At 39.0% G+C, this 20,496-nt stretch overlaps 1 protein-coding gene across 7 annotated transcripts in view; it reads right to left on the reverse strand.

Annotated features, from left to right (window-relative positions):
- The window catches only part of vps13a (vacuolar protein sorting 13 homolog A), a 422,990-nt gene that overhangs the window by 203,443 nt on the left and 199,051 nt on the right, over nt 1–20,496 (reverse strand). For all 7 annotated transcript variants that reach the window (XM_043712521.2, XM_043712545.2, XM_043712559.2 and 4 more), the window contains 4 exons: nt 17,269–17,416; nt 16,445–16,574; nt 12,187–12,311; nt 6,841–7,013 (listed from right to left, as the gene is read on the reverse strand). In XM_043712521.2, coding sequence (XP_043568456.2) covers nt 6,841–7,013; nt 12,187–12,311; nt 16,445–16,574; nt 17,269–17,416 — 576 coding nt within the window. The remainder of the gene's footprint in view (nt 1–6,840; nt 7,014–12,186; nt 12,312–16,444; nt 16,575–17,268; nt 17,417–20,496) is intronic.

Genomic DNA, 20,496 nt, shown 5'->3' on the forward strand with positions numbered 1-20,496 from the left:
GATCAAGAGCATGCAGTCACAGAGAATGGTAGGTAGGTAGTGCAGGAGTGCCCCAAGTCCCTCTATCACTAACCAGTTCTCCAGTTTGGTTTTGTATGAGGACAATGATTCTTCAAAGAAATGTAGCAAGCGCCAATCTTGTGACATCAAGCTTGCAAAAATAAGGATTGCTCTCCCAGTGCACAGAGACCAGGAGCTTAAGTGGTTTGAAAAATTGTACTGGAGGGAGGGCCTGAGATTTCTGGGGCACTGGGATTGGTTGTGGGCAGGTAAGACCTCCACAAGGATGGATTATATCTTAGTAGGACAGTGACTAATTTATTCATGGGGAGATTTGCTGGTGTTGTTGGAAAGACTTTAAACTAGCATGTCAAGGAGATGGGAACCCGAGAAAGAATTCAAACAATTAAAACATTCCGCAAGTTGGTCTCCTGTCTCTCCAATGTAGAGGAGACCACATTGAGAGCAAAGGACACAATAGATGAGGTGTTTCGAGGTGCAGGAAAATCTTTGCCTGATGTGGAAGGATCCTCTGGGCCTTGGATGGAAGTGTGTGCGTGGGGGGGCGGGGGGAAGAGAGAAGAGTGTGGGCATAGGTTTTCCACCTCTTGCAGCAGCAAGGGAAGGTGCTGGGAGTGGAGAGTGGGTTGATGGGGGTGTGTCTCAGACTAAAAGGCAAGCAGTTTAGGACTGATATGAGGAGGAGGAGCCTCATTGTTTAGAGGATGATGAATCATTGGAATTTTTAGTCATTTTGGTATGAGGGCATGACTATCTAAGCTAACATTTACTGCCCATCCAGAATTACCCAGAGTGCAGTTAAGAGTCAACCAAATTGCTTTAGGTTTAGATTCACATGTAATCCAGATGAGATAAGAATGGTAGTTTCATTCCCTAAAGGATATTAGTGAACCAGATGGGTTTTAATGACAATGGAGTCAAAGTCATTAATAGACTCTTAATTCCGAAATTGTTTTTATTGAATTCAAATTCTACCATCTGGGGTGGTAGGATTTGAACCTGGGCCCCCAAAACATTCTGGATTACTAGATTAATAGTCTAGTGATAAAACCACCAGGCCATCACCTTCCCTATACTCTGTGGAAGCTCCACAATTAAATAATTTAAAGACACAGATTGACAGATTTGTAGTTACTAATAATATCAAGGATTATTAAGATAGCACAGCAACTTGGCTTGGAATATACAGCATTTTCTGAATGCCAGAGAAGGCTTGAGGGGCTAAATGGCTTAATTATGTCCTTGTGTTCAGGACAGACAAGTGGCAGTGGATTTTAATATTGAGGAACAGTAAGGCCATGAACAGACACCTGAAATGAGGGTACACATTTTAAATTCAAGACATTAGGAGATTGATCACTTGTACAGTTCAGCAAGAACGGAAATGATAGGTGTGCGGAACTTGATGCCTGTTGGGATAGCCATCTAGGAATAAGTTGAACTGGAAGTGATTGCTGAGCCCCTTGCTGAGATACTTGTATCATCCATAGTCACAGGTGAGGTGCTGGAAGACTGGAGATTGGCTAACATGGTGCTACTATTTAAGAAAGGTGGTAAAGAAAGCCAGGGAACTATAGACCGGTGAGCCTGACATCGGTGGTGGGCAAGTTATTGGAGGGAATCCTGAGGGACAGGATGAACATGTATTTGGAAAGGCAAGGATGGATTAGGAATAGTCAGCATGGCTTTGTGCAAGGGAAATCATGTCTTACTAACTTGATAGAGTGTTTTCAAGAAGTAACTAAGAGGAACGATAAGGGCAGAGCAGTGGACATGATCTATATTGACTTCAGTAAGGCGTTCAACAAGGTTCCTCATGAAAGACTGGTTAGCAAGGTTAGATCACATGGAGTACAGGACAACTAGCCATTTGGATACAGAACTGGCTCGAAGGTAGAAGACAGAGGGTAGTGTGGAGGGTTGCTTTTCAGACTGGAGGCTTGCAACCAGTGGTCTGCCACAAGGATCAGCGCTGAGTCCATTGCTTTTCATCATTCATATAAATGATTTGGATGTAAATATAGGAGGTATAGTTAGTAAGTTTGCAGATGACATCAAAATTGGAGATGTAGTGGACGGCAAAGAAGCAAATCAGAGCAGGACTTATAGACTTAATGGTAAAGTTTTGGGGAGTGTTACTGAAGAAAGAGACCTTGGGGTGCAAGCTCATTGCTCCTTGAAAGTAGAGTCTCAGGTAGACAGTAGAGTAAAGGAGGCTTTTGGTATTCTTTCCTTTATTGGTCAGAGTATTGAGTACAGGAGTTGGGAGGTCATGTTGCGGCTGTACAGGACATTGGTTAGGCCACTTTTGGAATATTGCGTGCAATCCTGGTCTCCTTCCTATTGGAAGGATGTTGTGAAACTTGAAAGGGTTCAGAAAAGAGTTACAAGGAAGTTGCCAGGGTTTGAGGATTTGAACTCTACAGAGAGACTGAATAGCCTGGGACTGTTTTCCCTGGAGTGTTGCAGGCTGAGGGGTGACCTTATAGAGATTGATAACGGGGAGAATGCGGGTAAGTGGAGTTGAAATGCCCATCAACCATGATTGAATGGCAGAGTGGACTCGATGGGCCGAATGGCCTTACTTCCGTTCCTATGTCTTATGGTTTTATGGTCTTATAAAATCATGACGGGCATGAAAAGGATAATTAGACAAGGTCTTTTCCCTGGGGTGGGGGAGTCCATAACTAGAGGAATAGGTTTAGGGTGAGAAGGGAAAGCTGTAAAGGGGACCTAAGGGGCAACTTTTTCACACAGAGGGTGATGCGTGTATGGAATGAGCTGCCAGAGAAAATGGTGGAGGCTGGTACAATTACAGCATTTAAAAGGCATCTGGATGGTTATATAGGGATATGGGCCAAGTGCTGGTAAATGGGACCACATTAGGTTAGGATATCTGGTCAGCATGGACGAGTTGGACTGAAGGATCTGTTTCCATGCTGTACATCTCTATGACTCTAAAACAAAGCTAGGTATGGGAACCACAAAAACTGTAAATCACATTGGAAAACAACAGAACTAAGCTCTGGAATCAACCAAAGTCAAGTTAGAGGTATGTTAAAACGGCAGAATTAAAAGTCCTCTACTTGAACACATGCAGCATTCACATCAAGACAGAGAATAGATGGTGCAAGTGAAGGAATATGGTTTAACAGATATGTGACATAAACTTGATCAACAGTGGGCAGTGGATATTCAAGGATTAACGCTATTTAGGAAGGATGGGCATAAAGGAAAAGGAAGTGGTAGTGCTAATAAGTTACAAGATGAGTACATGAGAGAGGATCTCCAATTGGAAGAATAAGATGTAGAATCTGTTGGGTGGAGCTATGAAACAGTAAACGGCAGCAATCATTGGTAGAAATAGTTTACAAGCTTTGAAAAGATGGTGATTGTATAGGATACAGTATAAATCAGGAAATTTGAGTTTCATGTGGCCAGGGAAATACAATAATCATGAGTGACTTCAATCTACATCTAAACTGGGTAAATTTAATGAGCAGAGAAGTGTGACACTGGAAAAGCACAAGAGGTCAGGCAGAATCTGAGCAGCAGGAGAGTCGACGTTTCGGACATAAGCCCTTCATCAGGAAATATGTGATGAAGGGTTTATGCCCAAAACATCAACTCTCTTGCTCCTTGGAGGTTTCCAACGCCACACTTTTCGACTCTGATCTCCAGTATCTGCAGTCTTCACTTTCTCCTAAATCTAATGAGCACCAATGCTTTGGAAGAAGAATTAACAATAGATTTCTTGAATTGTATGTTGAAGAACTAACCAGGGCACTAGCTAATTTAGATCCAGTATTATGCAGTGAAAAATGACTAATTATTAATCTGGTTCCTAAAGAGCCAGTAATGAGTAGCAAGTATTGTATAATGGAATTTTCCATTAAACTTGCAAAATTAGTTCAACCTGAAACTATAATTTTGAATTGGAATTTGGGCAATTTTGAAGCTATATGCAGGAAGCTAGCTGGGGGCAATTGGAAAAATAAATTGAAATATTTGATGGTAGATAAGCAATGGCTCTGTAATTCAGGGATTAATGCTCAATTTTCCAAAATGCCCCATAGAAAACCAAGGCCAACATGGAAGTTAAAGATTGTATTAGAACAAAAAAGGAGATTTATAAATTTGCCTAAAACTGTAAGCCAGAGCATAGAAGAATTTTACAACTCAGCAATAGAGGACCGACAATTGATAAAGAAAGCAATAAGAGAATGTAGGTCGATTACAGGAGAGTTTAGTAAGAATAATAATAAGAAATGCCGGAGAAACTACTATGTGCTCATCTTCAAGAAGAAGCAAGAAGTTGCCCTGAAATAATAAACATTCAAAAGTCTGGTGAGGTGTGGAACTGAAGTAAATTATTAGTAATAAAGTAGCAATGGCAAAATTAACAGCACGCCAAGTTGACAATTCCTCAGAATCCTAGTATTTTAAAGATACTGCTACAGATAGTGAATAATGTGAATTCTACAGGTCATTCTGTTACAATGCCCATTTGGTTTACATAAATTCACTGTAACACGATTGGCGAATAGGGGACACTGTCTTTAAAATGTGAACTTTTAAAGCATATATTGATTATAATGCTAAAACTGGCCCCATTAGTTTAAATGGTCTGCTATTATGCAATTTTCTTACAACACGGAATTGCATGAGAACTGAACTACTGCATTATTGCAGAACTGACTGTATTAATTCTGCAAAGTTACCCGAGACCGGAAAGGGTTTTGCAACCGTCGACAGTTTATAAAAGGAAAAATGGAGAAAACAAGGGACTAAAGACTTGTTAGCCCGACATTTGTAATAGAGACAATACTAGATCCATTATAAAGGATGTGATTACTGGATATTTAGAAAATAATTGTCTAACTGGCCAGAGTCATCATGGATTTATGACAGGAAGTCATTGGGTCAAACCAGAATTTTTTTAAGCATGTCACTAACATAGCCAACAAGGGAGAAACCATTTGATATAACACATGTAGCTTTTTGGAAGACTTTTGAGGAAGTCCCACACAGAAGGTTAGAAAACAAAATTAAAGTGCAAGGGATTGGGGTAATATACTGGACGGATTCAGGATTGATCAACACGCAGAAAGCAGGGGGTTAGAATAAACTGGTTGCTTATCAGCCTAACAGGCTGTGGCCGGCAGGATATTGCAAAGAGCAGTACCTCAGCTCCACCTGTTCACAATTTACATCAATTATTTGGGCGTAGGGACAAATTGTAATATTTTCATAAGTTTGCAAATAATAAAAAAACTTGGTAGGAAGAAGAGCTGAAGGAGATGCAAAGAGGCTTCAGGATTTAGGCAAGCTGAGTAAGTAGGCAAGAACATAACAGATGGAATATAATAAGGATAAATGTGAGGTTGTCTGCTCTAATATAAGAAATAGAGGTGTAAATATTTCTTGAATGGAGAGAGTTTGGAAAGTCCTAATATCTAAAAGGGACATGATGTCCTTTTCATAAACAATTGAAAGCTAACACAGGTGGAGCAAGTAATTTAGAAGACAAATGGCATGTTAACCTTTAATGCAAGATGATTTGAGTACAGGAGCAAAGAAGTTTTACTTTAATCGTATAGAACACTGGTTTGACTGTACTAGGAGCAGTGTGTGCAGTTTGGGTCCCTTTGACTAAGGAAGAGTAACTTGCCATAAAGGATCTGATTCCTGGAATGGTGGAACAATGTGGACAGATTAAAGAAACTGGTTTAAATTCTCTGGAGTTTAGATGACAGTCAATCTCAAAGAAATTTCTGAAATTCTTAAAGAGATAGACAGAGCAGATGCAGAAAGTATGATTCCACTGGCTGAGAGTTCTAGAACCAGGGACACAGTATTAGAATAAAAGCCAAGCCATTTAGGGTTGAGATGAAGAGGAATTTGTTCATTAAAATGTGGCAAACCTTTGGAATTCTCTACCCCACAGGGCTACTGAAATTCAGTCATTTGATTAATTTCATGACATAAACTGATACATTTCAAGTTACTAGTGACATTAAGGAATATGGAGATAGTGTGAGAATATGACATTGGAGGTACATGAACAGGCATGATCCAGAACAGTACAGCAAGTCAAGGGGATGAATAACCTCTTTCTGTCACTATTTTTAAAAGAAATATCATATAATTTACATTTTAAAAATGTCATTAAAAGGGGAAAAAGGTATTTACTCACCTTGTTACTTTGAGGACAATGGAATTGTAGGCAATAAGCAAGGTAAATATAATCTAGTATCTTGTCAATAATTCTAAGTCAGAGAAAGTGGAGCTTAAATTATACACTGCTCTGATCAGACATTTTAATTGATGTAGCAAAAACTAAATAAGTGCTGTCGCTGACAGGTGAAAAATGGAAACAGACAAGTTTTGCTACTTTTCTCCAATGGCTTCTTTGCTTATCTTAAACTATCTAGCAGAAATTTACCAATTTTTCCTTGTACTTTGGGCAAATAAATTAAAGTATGCACAACGAATTTCAGAAGACAATGAACAATATCTGATGTCCCATAAAATTAGACTGGCTGCTGATTTGGGATGTAGAATTAGCAGGGTATCACTTGAAATACTTGTTGCATGCTTTCATATGTAAAATGTGGTACAAAAGTCAATTAGAATTGATCCACAAATGGATGAACCTTGTACCCAGTCTATTAAAAAAAGCCAGATAACTTTGCAAAAGTTATGTGGAAATAGGTGGGCCTGGAATGCAGGGTAACAATTTATATTGCTGTGAAAGAAAAATTACCAAAAAGCTGGACTATACTTGAGCTTGTACTGTCTACATTGAAAAAGAAATACCTTGATGTGGCTTTCTGTATCGCCTTTCGTTTATCATCCAGCATACAGTTAAAAAGTTTCACAGCAGCATTCATGGATCCATCAGACAGCATCTTGATTGAACTGGAAAGTGTATGCAATTTGAACTCTGCTAGTTGGTCCTCTTCAGATCTCTGTTCTTTAACAATGTTCAACTGGTTTAATTGGAAAGCAAGGAATATTTGTTTCAGTGAATGATAAACAATCATTCTTAATGAGATTTTTTTTAAATGATCAAATATCAGAATCTAAAATTTAGTAGGATCTAACTCTAATAAAACTAACTATTTTTGCTTATAGTCACACATTAAGTATAGAGTTCTTAAGGTGCATAACCAACATTTTGTTTTGTTTAAAGACTAAGAAAAAATGTGTTCGCGGAAATATTATGTTCTCTAATACTGGAGTACTTGAGTCTTCTAGGTCAGTAACATCAGGTGACTGACTGTGTGGAGTTTGCACATTCTCCCCGTGTCTACGTGGGTTTCCTCCGGGTGCTCCGGTTTCCTCCCACAGTCCAAAGATGTGCAGGTCAGGTGAATTGGCCATGCTAAATTGTCCGTAGTGTTAGTTGGGGGGTAAATGTAGGGTTATGGGTGGGTTGCGCTTTGGCGGGTCAGTGTGGACTTGTTGGGCCGAAGGGCCTGTTTCCACACTGTAAAGTAATCTAAGTAATCTAATCTAATCTAATCTGAAATACGATCATGCCCGTTTTCAGTTAGTTTCATCCATTCCAGTGCATTGCAATGGATTTCAAAATCCTATAAGAAAATTGTTACAGCATAAAAGCTTGCAAAGGGCAAAGTTAATACTAGCCACTACCTGGCAGATGCACAAAAGTACAGATTAAAGGATATTGAACAAACTTAGATATGGGTGTGATACCTTCCACTCCAAGGATACTAGGGAAATCGAGGGCTTTTGTTAATTAAGGCAGGCTTCAGAAAAAGTCTAGCTGGGTGCTAAAACAGGTAGCTTTTTATGTGTGAACCAAATAAAAACAAATCTCAGATCAGCACAGAAAGTTACAGCAAGATTAAATATTACACACCAAAGCCAGGAGTGAGCACTATAACCCAAGTGACCTCCATTATTTAGAAGTGCTTCAACAGATTAGTCATGGTTCACTTCAACTCCAGTCTACCAGATTTTCTTGATCCTTTGAAATTCACCTACTGGCAAAATAGGTCCACAGCATATGCCATCTCTCAGGTCCTACATTCATCTGTCAAACATCTGGATAATAAAGATACCTACACCAGGCTCCCACTTATTGACCACAGCTCAGCCTTCAACAGCGTAATTCCAACTAAACCAGTCTCTAAACTCCAAGACCTAGGTCTTGGCTTCCCCCCTAATTGGATCAACTTCCTGACCCATAGACCTCGAATCAGTAAGAATAGGCAACATTACCCTCTCCGCCATAAACCTCAACACCAGTGGACCCTTACTGTACTCCTTATCCACCAAGTTCCATTGTGTCGCCAAGTTCCATTCCAACTCCATTTACAAGTTTGCTGATGACCCCACCGTTGGAGATTGGATCTCAAACAATGACAAGAGTCAAAACAGGAAAGAGATTGCTCAGTGGTCTGGTGCAAAAAGAACAATCTTTCCATCAATGTCAGCAAAAGGAAGAAGCTGGCTACTGACTTCAGGAAGCAGAGTGGATGGCACTGCCCTGTCTGGATCAATGATGCTGAGGTGTTCCTAGGAGTAATGATCACCAACTATCTGCCCTGGTCCACTCACATAGACATAATTGTCAAGGAAGTACAACAATGCCTCTACTTCCCCAGGAGGGGAAGGAAATTCAGCTTGTCCACAAGGAATCTTACCAATTTTTATAGATGCACCATAGAAACCATTCGATCTGGGTGCAAAAAGGAAAAATATGGCAACTGCTCCTCCCAACATCACAAGAAACTACAGAAAGTTGCAAACACAGCCCAGTCCATCACCCAAACAGCCTTTCATTCATTGACCCCATCTATACTTCCCACTACCTCTCAGCAGGCAAACATGATCAAAGATCCCTCCTTCACTGGTTATACTCTCTTCCATCATCCTCCGGAGGGCAGAAGGTATAAAAAGGTAGAACACATGTATGAACAGATTCAAGAACTATTTCTTCCCCCAGTCGTATCAGACTTTTGAATGGACCTCAAATATTAATTCTGATCTCCCTATCTGCACATCCTCTGTGGCTGTAACACTATATTCTGCACTCTGTTCTGCTATCTCATACATCTTGTATGGTGCAATTTGCCTGTCCATCATGCAAAACAAACCTTTTCACTGTATCATGGTACATGGGGCAACAAGAAATCAAATCGAAATGTCTGGGGGCCATATCAGATGCAAAGGTTTCTGAGGACAGTCCTCCTTTGGGGTAGGGGAATAGGGGATGACACAGCGATGCTCTGTGAGGTCGACAGAACATCAGGAGAATGAGTTTGCCCTCAGTATTTGGACCTGTAGAAGCAGTAGTATGGTAGAGTTCCCTTGTGCAAAGATAGATCATAATTGACAACTGCAGCATCTGATGGCAACAAAATCAACCATGCCTCAGGCTCTCAAGCTCATGAGCTCCTTGGCAGAGCGATCAGTCTAATGTACAACCACATATCAACACCTGGAATAATGCAAAAGCAGAGAGAACTCTTGCTCAAGGTAAATGCCTGCATCTGGAGTTAGAAAGTAGTTCCCAGCTGTGCACTATGTCTTTACATGGAGAGCTTCCCTCATATAACAGTGGAGAATAGGAGAATCTTGCAAATGGCCCAACTGGCACTGGAGAAGATAAGAAGCCAAGCTCCAGAAATATAGTCCAGATCAGCAGGCAGCCAGAGCAAGGATTAATGACTGTTAACTTAAAGGCTATGTTTCTGAGGGGATCATTTAACCCTTGGCTTCCTTGGCCTACTTCGTTCCTGTATCAGGGAACACATCAGAGTAAGGACAAATTAATGACAGTTTCCCCTATGGATACAGATAGTTGAGTTCCAGGAAGAACACTATGGGTATCTACACACAAGATTCTACTATTGTCCTCGCAGCCATGTAGCAAAAGTGAACAGGCTATCTCCATCTTCTTTAAGCAACAAAGGTACACAATGTAGACAAGACCAAGAACATAGCAGCTCACATCAGGTGGATTATTGATTGTCCTACACATCACTGTGACCCTTACAGGTAGAGAAAGAATCTTTCATTAGCATTTGCAAATTTAAATAAAATGCCTCTATTGCTGAACAAGAAGACACTGTCAAACCTTTCTGCCTGCAGTGATGTAAGGGTTCCAAATTTCAAAGGGGAACAATATTTTAAAGATATTTTTGAATCTGTTCAGAGAGTAGGTGGGACTTGAATGCTACCCTCCTGGGTCAGAGGCAGAGCTGGCAGCACTGCACCACAATAACCTTCAACAACATTTTATAAAGTTTGAGAAAAGGGTTCTGATAGAGTCAAATTGCCAAAAAATAACAACGAGAAAAGCTTTTATTTAACTGAAAAAAATTGCAATGGCTGGAGATGTTCTCTCTCCTGCAGAGAAGTGCCCTGTAAAGGATAAAGCTTCTTGTAGGCATACATTAGTTATTCTGCACACATCACTGATAATCTTAAATTGGTCATCAGTGTGATTCTTAGCACACTTAAGATTATTCACCAAGCGTTGTAGATTTGATATTTTGACCAGACTTTTGTAAGAACAGGCTGGGTCCAGTACTGTCAGTACTCTTCCTATTGCAAACATTCAGAGGAAAGTGCTGTTTGATGCGATTCGCTAGTCCTTGAGACATATCAGCTGTGACAATGCGCTGACACAAAAATTAAATGCCTCATTTGTGTTGAAGGCACAGTTTTTGCACCTTGATGGCATCCTTTACTTAGGAGAAAATATCATTCATATTTCTACTGCATAATAAAAGTATAAAATGGTTAGCTTAATCTGGTGCCCAAATTACTGAGGTAGTTCACCTTTCCTGGGTAACAAAGTCATATAGTCATTGAGATGTGCAGCATGGAAACAGACCCTTTGGTCCAACATGTCCATGCTGACAAGATATTCTAAATTAATTTAGTCCCATTTGCTAGCATTTAGCCCATATCCCTCAAAAACCTTCCTATTCATGTACCATCCAGGTGCTTTTTAAATGCTGTAATTGTACCAGCCTCCACCACTTTCACAGGCAGCTCATTCTATAAACGCATCACCTTCTGCATGAAAAAGGTGTGCCTTAGGTCCCTTTTGAATCCTACCCCATCAGCCCCGCCCCCAACCTGGGGAAAAGGTCTTCGTTATCCACGCTATCAATGCTCCTTGTGATTTTCTAAACCTTTGTAAGATTTAGGTTAACTGGGCAGTTTTCAGGTCGAAGAATGGAAGCCCTTAACCAAATTTTGAGTGTGCACACTATAATGGGTAGGGGTAGCCATTGATCCTGCAGGTCAGCTATGATGTACCCAGTTTCATCATTAGACTAGGTGATGAGCAACTGGCTCAGATCTGGATTACAAGATTGCCAATAAGGTCAATCTTATAGCACGTGCAGCTGTAAGAATCCCAAAGTATATATTAACAACTCTTATTCGAGAAGTTAACGCTAGCTCTAACATCAAACAAGTAAATGAGGCCAAACATCCAAGGAGCCCTAGATTTGGATACCCTTCCTTTCACCAATAATGGGAATGTGCATATTCTGTATCCACACCTTTTTCTTTTCAGACCACTCACTATTTAATTACTGTTAATCATCAAACTTTTAATTCCAATCCACAAGTGCAGATCTACTTCCAAATTCAACTTCAATCACGTATTTTTATGCTTGATTGTACATTCCAAAACTATTCCATCAAACATGACTCACTGTGGCAGCTAAGCTCAGTTGACTGTACTTTTACCTCTGACTCAAAAGGCTCTGCGGGTTCAAATTCCACTCCAGGACTTCAACACAAAAATCAAGGTCAAAGTTCCAGTGCAATACTGATGGAGTGCTGCCATGTTATAGATAACACACTTCACTTGAAACAGCAGGAAACATCACGTGCATGGAAATTATCTCTTGGCATTATTTTGAAAAACAAAAACAAACTTATCCCTGGTATGTTGGACAATAGTCATCCCTCAAACACCACTAAAAACAAACTAGCTGATCCTCATCACATTGCTGCTTGTGATAACCTGGTGTGCGCAAACTCAGTTTCAAACACTGGCTTACTATAAACAGTGATTTTGAAGAAGCAAAAAAATAGAAATTGAAAAATGGCATTTTGTTAAAGAAAAACAACATTTTTTCAGCAGATAATTTAAGAAAACTGTTGTACCGGGTTCAAGGACTGACTGTACAGTATCAATGAAAGTTCATCTAATTTAAAATCCAACTTCAGCGTTGTTTTAACTCTGAAAGGTTTTTGTGTTTCTACAACAGCTGCCGTTACCACAGTTCTTCCTAAAGAAGAAAAAGAAATATTTTTAGTATTGAAATGAGCTTAGTATTTATGCAAAGATTTTTCTCCACAGATTTTATTTCATCATTTTCTTGCAGCAGTTTAAAAATTTCAGTCAACAAGTGGTATCAATGAGAAAGTAAAATGACCACAAAGCAACCAATTTGGTCTAAAAATTCACTCATTGCATAATATCCTCCATGAAAAAACCCTGTTATCATTACTATTGCTGTGAAAAAGGGGAAGTGGTGATGCGGTGGTAATGTCACTGGACTAATAATCCAGAGACCAAGTATAATTCTCTTGAGTACCAAGTTCCAATTCTATGGCAGCTGATAGAATTTAAATTTGTTTAATCAGGAATTGGAACCTAAAAGGACATGCTGTGTTAGGGTACAAGATGTGAGAGATTAAAAGACAGCAATTTTCCTAAAGTGGGAGAGTTTTCTGCAGAGAAGCTTGCATTCTAATAGGATCAGAAAGTGCACTAGTTCTTCTCAGACAATTGAATGTCTGCTAGCAAGCTTTCTGCTTGAATTGCAACACCAAGCTTGTTTGGAGTCTCCAACCATTCAGGAAGCCAGAAGCAGTCACTACTGGGGCTGCTGCCAGGACACTAGTGCTCAGACCCCTGGATGATGAATCACTAATGAAAACATTTTGTGTACAGGGAGTTTTGTGTCTCAGGGAAAGGAAGGCAGTGGTGTAGAAGTGAAGAATGGTGTGGCTAACAGAGGGCAGCCCCCTGCACAAGGTATAGTCTCTTTGCCTTACATAAACTAATACAAATTAAGAGAAATCCGAACACCCCATCCCAAACTGACAGCTTGTCCACCCTGGTTTATCAGTCATGTGGATCAACACTTTGTATCACTCCTGGAGCAGAAGTGATTGTACACCAAGAAGAATGAGACCCTTAACTAGTTGTTAATAGACTACTAAAGGACTTAATCGGTGGCTAAGCCCAACTTGGGCCTTCTTGCTGAGAACATAACTGCTCTGATGCAGGAAAGGGGTTAAGCATTATCCTGACTCCAACTTGCCCAACATCTGCCCTCCCATCATTGTTCCCTTCCATTTATTGGAAGGGAAAGATTGCACCTGACATGGCAAAAATTCACTATTATTCCTGATGAGGATTTCACTGTCCACTTTTCTCAATCACTCACAGGATACGAGTGACACAGGAAAATGAATGGTGTTCCTACAGTTTGTTAGGTAGAGACATCCCTTGGCTTGTCTCTGCAATGATTACAGAATGGAGACAAATATTTAAGTTCAGTCAGTATGTTACTTGGAGGGAATTCTAGTGATGGTTGTGTTCCCACAATCATACTGCTATTGTATCTCCTGGTACTTGATGTTTTGAGACTTCATTCTAAGCTTGGTATTTCTGTTACACATACAGCATGCACTGTAGTCACAATGCAATGGTGATGACGTCAGCTAGTACGAGGGGGACATAACTACAAATTGAGGGGTGATAGATTTAAGACAGATGTCAGAGGCAGGTTCTTTACTCAGAGAGTGGTAAGGGTGTGGAATGCCCTACCTGCCAATGTAGTTAACTCAGCCACATTAGGGAGATTTAAACAATCCTTGGATAAGCACATGGATGATGATGGGATAGTGTAGGGGGACGAACTGAGAATAATTCAGAGGTCGGCGCAACATCAAGGGCCGAAGGGCCTGTTCTGCGCTGTATTGTTCTATGTTCTATGACTTAGACTTCCCAAGTCTAATGATGCATAAGATAGACCATGAACATGCTTATGTCTGTTGTCATAACTAGTTTTTCTACAATAAGTCACAAGTCCATTGTCAGAAGCAATGATCTACATTCCATAACAAGCATTGTTGCCAGAAGATTCGCCTGCCATTGGCATACCAAGAGAATTTTGCTGTTTGCTATTTCACCTGTTTGGCCACATTATGATTCAACATCCATGGATATTAAGCTCTGGAGTGCTACCCAACTTGGAGCTCCTGACTCACAAGAAGGAATATGACCCAATCACTGTGCATTATCGACCACTGTGCCACAAGACTACCATACTGGTGGTGAACTATGTAGTGGAGTGTACTATCAACTACCTTCATTGAGATGGTATTGAGTTTCTACATACACGTAAGCAAATGAGGAATATTCAAATCACACATCACAAAGCAGTTCATTATTTAGCCTTCTCTTATATATATATTCTTGATATAATTGGTCCACACATTTCTAGTCAGTAGTGAACTCAATGTATCAGAGCAATGCTGATGATTTTGTTGATCGTCACAAGATTAATCATTTTGCAACGAATCATCATTACATCACACTTAAGTGGCACAATTCTACCTGTCACTCATTAATCCATGCCAGGATGTTGCACGAGTGCTGCAGTGCTTTGGCAATGCTTTATTACACAATAACAGAAAAAGCTGGAGTAAAATTACATAATATCGTATTCTTTCAAGGATCAGTAGCCATACACTCCAAGATTCCCTTCAACATTGCTCAGTATTCTACTGCTAATGGTCAGCCATCTTCACAGTCAACCATCTTGTCCTAAGCGAACTACAATCCTAAAGCTGGAATTAATTCACATTTGAGAATCTCATCCCACCATCACTTGTCCTTAACCAACAATAGACAGGGCAACCATAAGCAGAAAGCCTGAAAAATAAACATGGCTCAAGGTTGCCTGGTTGCTTTCAGGGGTTGCAGGTCCCTGTTTCAGAGGCCTGATCAAGGGCACGCAACCTGCAGTGAACTACTATGTCCTTGCTTCCCCATTCCTACAGCATTAGTGAATCCCTCCCCATGGGTCCTGACCATTTGAACTCGCATGTGGCCTGGGTGTTTGATATCTACCATTCCCATGGTGATGTTGCTGCCTATGATGCTCTCAGCCTTAAAGACCTGAAGCTCTTGAGGACTTGGAGAAGGGCAAGTGAGCAGGTAGAGGTGGAGGCATTTACACCCAAGTTACTGATCCCAGAAAACGCTTACAATTGGCCACTTAATGGTGAGTCTTCCCAAAGGTATGTAGAATGTTTTCAAGACTTTCCAGCTGATGGGCAAGACTCCCGTTGTCTAATTAAAATTCTGCCTCAAGAATCCAACATGCAGTATGAGGTTGAAATAAGTACAGCCAAATGAGGCCTCTCTTCTTTGACAGGCATTACTGAAACAGAGGGGTTATTAATTTTCAAATAAGTGAAAATTCAGAACTTTCAAAAATATCAATCCCTTGCTACACTTCAATTTTAAACTGGTTTTCCAAATTATGCATCGCTTAGCTCATTGAGCCAAATCTTATTTAAGTGGTGCATTAGACACTTTTTCCCTGCGTCCTTCAGCTTCAATAATAATTTTCTCTACAAGCTGGTAGCTGCAAAAGCTAACAGCGCAGAGGCCAATAGGATTTGTGATCTTCAGGAACAATGTGGCCAACAGTGCATAATTTCAACAGCTGGGAAGTAAAAATTTGGAAAGAAGTGAAGGTAAGGATGAATTCAGGTGAGTGAATTAATGTTAAGAAAGAAACAAAGTGAATAAAAGATAGAAAGCACTGAAAATACTCAGCACAACTATGAAAATTAGAGATGTTTTCAGGAGATTAAAAAAAAGAGTAAAAACAAAAGGGTTACATACAGGATGAAAGCAGAAGAGTTTAAATGGCCAAGTGTTGATGATTTAAGGCAAAAGAAGGAAGTGGTGACTGGCTAAAAATCTCAAGAGGTGTGAATGACAGAATCATGAACAGCTGTCATTTGTAAACCAAACTCAAAAGGGGAAGATAAATAAAACAAAATAAAGGGACAGTGGCAGAAGTGGTGACCAAAAATTGTTGAACTCAATGTAGAATCCAGAAAGCTGAATCAAAAGATTGTGCTGCTCCTCAAGCTTCCATTAAGCTTAACTGGGACACCATAGAATGTCATGGACAATTAGTTAGGAACTGGAGGGAGGTGGAAAACTGACATTGTTTAAAAGCTGGATAATCATATCTTTTCAAAGTCATTGAGAAAATATCAACTGCTTTTGCTGCAAGTCAAATAAGGAACATATGAGATGAGGAATAATTTTATTCAATATGAGATGTAAAATTAATAATTTCAATATCGATGCAAAAAGAATGCAAACCTGCAGAACTTGGAGAAGGACTTGAACTACTCCTCTGAGCTTGTACAGGTACAACTTCAACAGAATTATCACCCAAATTTTCATTCAGAGATTTCAATATGATGATCAGATCATCTTGGCTGAGCGTAGCCTATCAAAACATCAAATCAATACAAATGAAGAATAATACTTTAAAAAAGCATTAATCAACATCATGTCTATGAACAGCCGAGAGGCACAATTTATGTATATGCCTGCTTTGGCAGCAAAAATATATCTAAATCAAGTAAATAAAACTTGAAGAATAGGCAAGAATGGCAAATGTTTCCTTATTCATGTTACAAATTTAGGATTAAATTGGTACACTGACACCCAAGGACTTCCAGTTTTTTAAAAAATATATATTCTACCACTACTTTAGTCACGGTATACGTAGTGAGTTTAATATAAATGTCCGTGTCATATTATCACAAGCCAATTTTAAATAAATTTTAAATGAAATTCCTCATAAAATCTCCACACATCAGTTGCTTTCCAAACACTTGTTTATATCTTTAAGAAAGTCATTCAAATGTAGCAACAGTTACATTTTGCATTACATAACAAAAAATGTTCTATTGGAAGTTGTACAGAAAAACAGTTTAGTAAATCTTACTTAGAATCAGAAAAGCATTCAAAATGCTCATGTAAAGGAATGGGAGCAGGAACTAAGAAGAAAACGAAATAATTGTATTGAGTACTTGAGAGTTTGGTAACAGTTTGAAACCTAATTTGGGTAATTTATATCTGCTTTCTATTATTAGGAAATCTAATTCAAAACACAAATTTTGAAAAGATGCACTTACATGCAGAGGTTTTAGGGTTCCAAGAATTTTAATATCAGGAACCTCATGGTACCAAGCAGCAGACAAATTGCGTTCAACAACAACTTCCAGATTAACAGGTTGAAGCAAAGAGATTTCAGACCGAAAAGCTTCATTCTCAAATATTGTCCTGGTGAAATTAAAAAATATTTGATTTCAAAAGTCAATTATGTTATGCAATCATTTTTTGTAAAGAGAGTATGTGAAACATAAGATGTTGGTAACAAAAATCTTGGCTCATTAACTAGACATTAGAATACATTATTAGCCTTTCATACAATAGCATAAAAATTCCATAAATCTACTTTGTATTTAATAGATGTAAGTGAAAGTGACTTGGCCTTCTAAAAACTAACAAAAGATAACTTAATGTGATTCCATCCTGTTTAATCATAGCTGAAGAATCACTTGAAATTACTTGACATTTTGCTCCCACATTATCACCTTTAGTGTTCCAAAGAATCTGCCCACTTCTATTTCCCATGCATATGCTACCCCTTGGTAGCATCACCCAAAGAAACAGCATTAGTTTTCTCATTTTGCTGCAAAATCCAAACTTCACTCATTCACACTTCACTTGACTAATTCACTGTTGCTAAATTATCAGACTATTTACTCAAAATCTAGTACTTAACAGGCAGAATATTGGTAAGACTGAAGCCACTGAATATTGCTCCCCACTCCAAACTCTGCTCTTGAGCAAGATATTACTAATTCGACTTAATATTTCATTATTTGGCTTAATATCATGCACTGTTTTATAACCTTGGATGCTTTCATTTTGTTGAAGGACCTATATGTTGTTGATTTACTCTAATATTTTAAGATTAGTTTACTTGTAATTTATAACTAAGGTAATGCTACACAAGACGAAAAAGCAATATTGTTAAATAATTTGACTTCGTGAACTGCTGAATGTTCCATCAATTTGAAAACTTCCTCAATGCCTAAATGAATGAATGACTCTTATTGTTCACAATAAAGATTCCCACCAAGATAAGCTATTCTGTATAATTTGTTCAGCTTCAACATGCAACGAGTTAGAAGTAGTAAGCATAATATTAAAATTAGAGCCAAGTTATTCGAGTGCAAATAGGAAGTTTTTTTCCATATGCAGGTGGCAGAAATTTTGTATTTTTCCCAAAGACAGTGAAAGTTGAACCTTTCAGCTATAATTCTCAATTCTTCTATTCATATCAATTACATCATGGGGCAAATTTCAAAACTCCTAACTTTAAACTGATTTGAAGACTAAGTTTGAAGGTTTTTTTGTTAACGGAAACTGTTTTTCACAGTTGCAAACTAGATCATAAGAACTAAAAGAATTTTAAGAATATGATATGACAAGAGAATTGAAGTAGTTACATGCAGAAATGGAAGTTGCACGTATTTAAAGTTAAGTTAAAAATTTAGAGAACGAATAAGGAATACAGACAATAAAGATCTAATTGTTACTTTTTTTACAAAAATGATTTCTTGAAGGAAATAAAGTCAGAGAATCAGAGGTTTTACAGTATATAAAGCTGCCCTTTGTCCCACTGTGTCCATGATGTAGAGGTGTCGCTGTTGGACTGGGGTGGACAAAGTTAAAAATCACACAACACCAGATTATAGTCCATCAGGTTTTGAAAGTAAAAGTCCTTTAGAAGGGTCACTGGACAGGAAATATTAACTGTTTTCTCTCCATGGATGCTGCCAGTCCTGAGTTTCTCCAGCAAGTGTTTTTTTTGATAGATCTACATTGCCTCCTTTGGGGCAGGCCTGCTCAAATACAAGCAAATCATATAAATAACAGGTGACTGACCTGCCTTCCTAAAAGGCAGTGTCATGATATCAGGGAGGATATCCTGCTCACCAGGATTTCCTGGAAATCAAGCCAGCAGCAGTGCTCCAGGAATGACATCCATCAAAGACCAGGACTGCAGGATAATGCAGACCCTAGGCAAATGATGTCAGATAGGATTTAATAGGGTGTGGGCTGCAGGAGAAGGAAAAAAAAGATCACAACAAGGTCTAGAGTGTGGCTTTCAGCAGATCTTCCAAGACTGGTTCCCTCAGTCAGATACTAGAGAAACGGAACAAATACAAATTGCTGGCGAAACCTTTAAGTCTGGCAGCATCTATGGAGAGAAAGTCGAGCTCACATTTTGCATCTACTGACCCTTCTTCAGACCTCACTTCAGAGGGAAGATCACTGAACTCAAAACTTTCTCTCCACAGACTCTGCCAGATCTGCTGAAATTCTCCAGCAATTTCTGTTTTTGTTCAGATTTCCAGCAACCACAGTTCTATATTTTATTTTACTGGAGGTAAGGCTTCAGGGAACTCCGTGACATTAATTAGGCTCAACATTTGCAATTATGTAAACAAAAACTTAGAACAACAAGGTGAGTCTATCAGATACTACCAATTTGATCAGATCTTGATAGCAAATTGTCTGATATTCATTGAATATTATTCAAAGTGTTATGGACAGAACAAATCCCATCAAAACATAGTAAGAAGATAGGCCTAGACTCCAACTTTTTCTTATTTTTGAAAGGGAAATGTAAGGTGTTGTATTCCAGGTGCAATTTGATTGGTTAAACTACCAGGCTTGAGGCAAAACACACTTTGTTCTGAGACTATAGTTAAAATACAAACAAAAGAATAAATTTAAAAATAAAATTAGCTTAAATGTAACTCTATTGGAATACTTAACAAGATAACATATATGTTAACTACCACTGATTAGCTGTTCCAAGATAGTAACATCCCATAAACCCTTGGCAGACCCAAATTCAGTAAAATAGATCGTCTCACATGCAACATTTCTCCAGTCCAGGAAGAACAAACATAAAGAGAAAATTCTGAGAAAGATAGAGCTCAAGCATTTTACTGAAGCATGGAGAGATGTATAGCAGCTTCAAAACCTCAACAGTTACTGAAATCTAAAATAAGATCCTGGCTCTTTGGAAGCCTGACCCTACCCCTTTATCGACGTTTGGGCAGGAGCCAAGCTGCCTGACCTGTTGTGCATTTCCAGCACCACTCTAATCTTGCCTCTAATCTCCAGCATCTGCAGTCCTCACTTTCGCCTACCCCTTCATGCTGCTTCAATTGTTGCAACTTTAAAAAGATAACAAAGGCCTCACAAGCTGTTTATTTTATTGGCTTAGAAGAGACAGCTCTGTGCCTCTGTCTCAACCCTTCTATTTTAAAACAAAACCT

The sequence above is a fragment of the Chiloscyllium plagiosum genome, unplaced genomic scaffold (genome assembly GCF_037043375.1).
Source record: "Chiloscyllium plagiosum isolate Xiang-an unplaced genomic scaffold, Cpla_swu_hap1 HiC_scaffold_2, whole genome shotgun sequence".
Classification (NCBI taxonomy): domain Eukaryota; kingdom Metazoa; phylum Chordata; class Chondrichthyes; order Orectolobiformes; family Hemiscylliidae; genus Chiloscyllium; species Chiloscyllium plagiosum.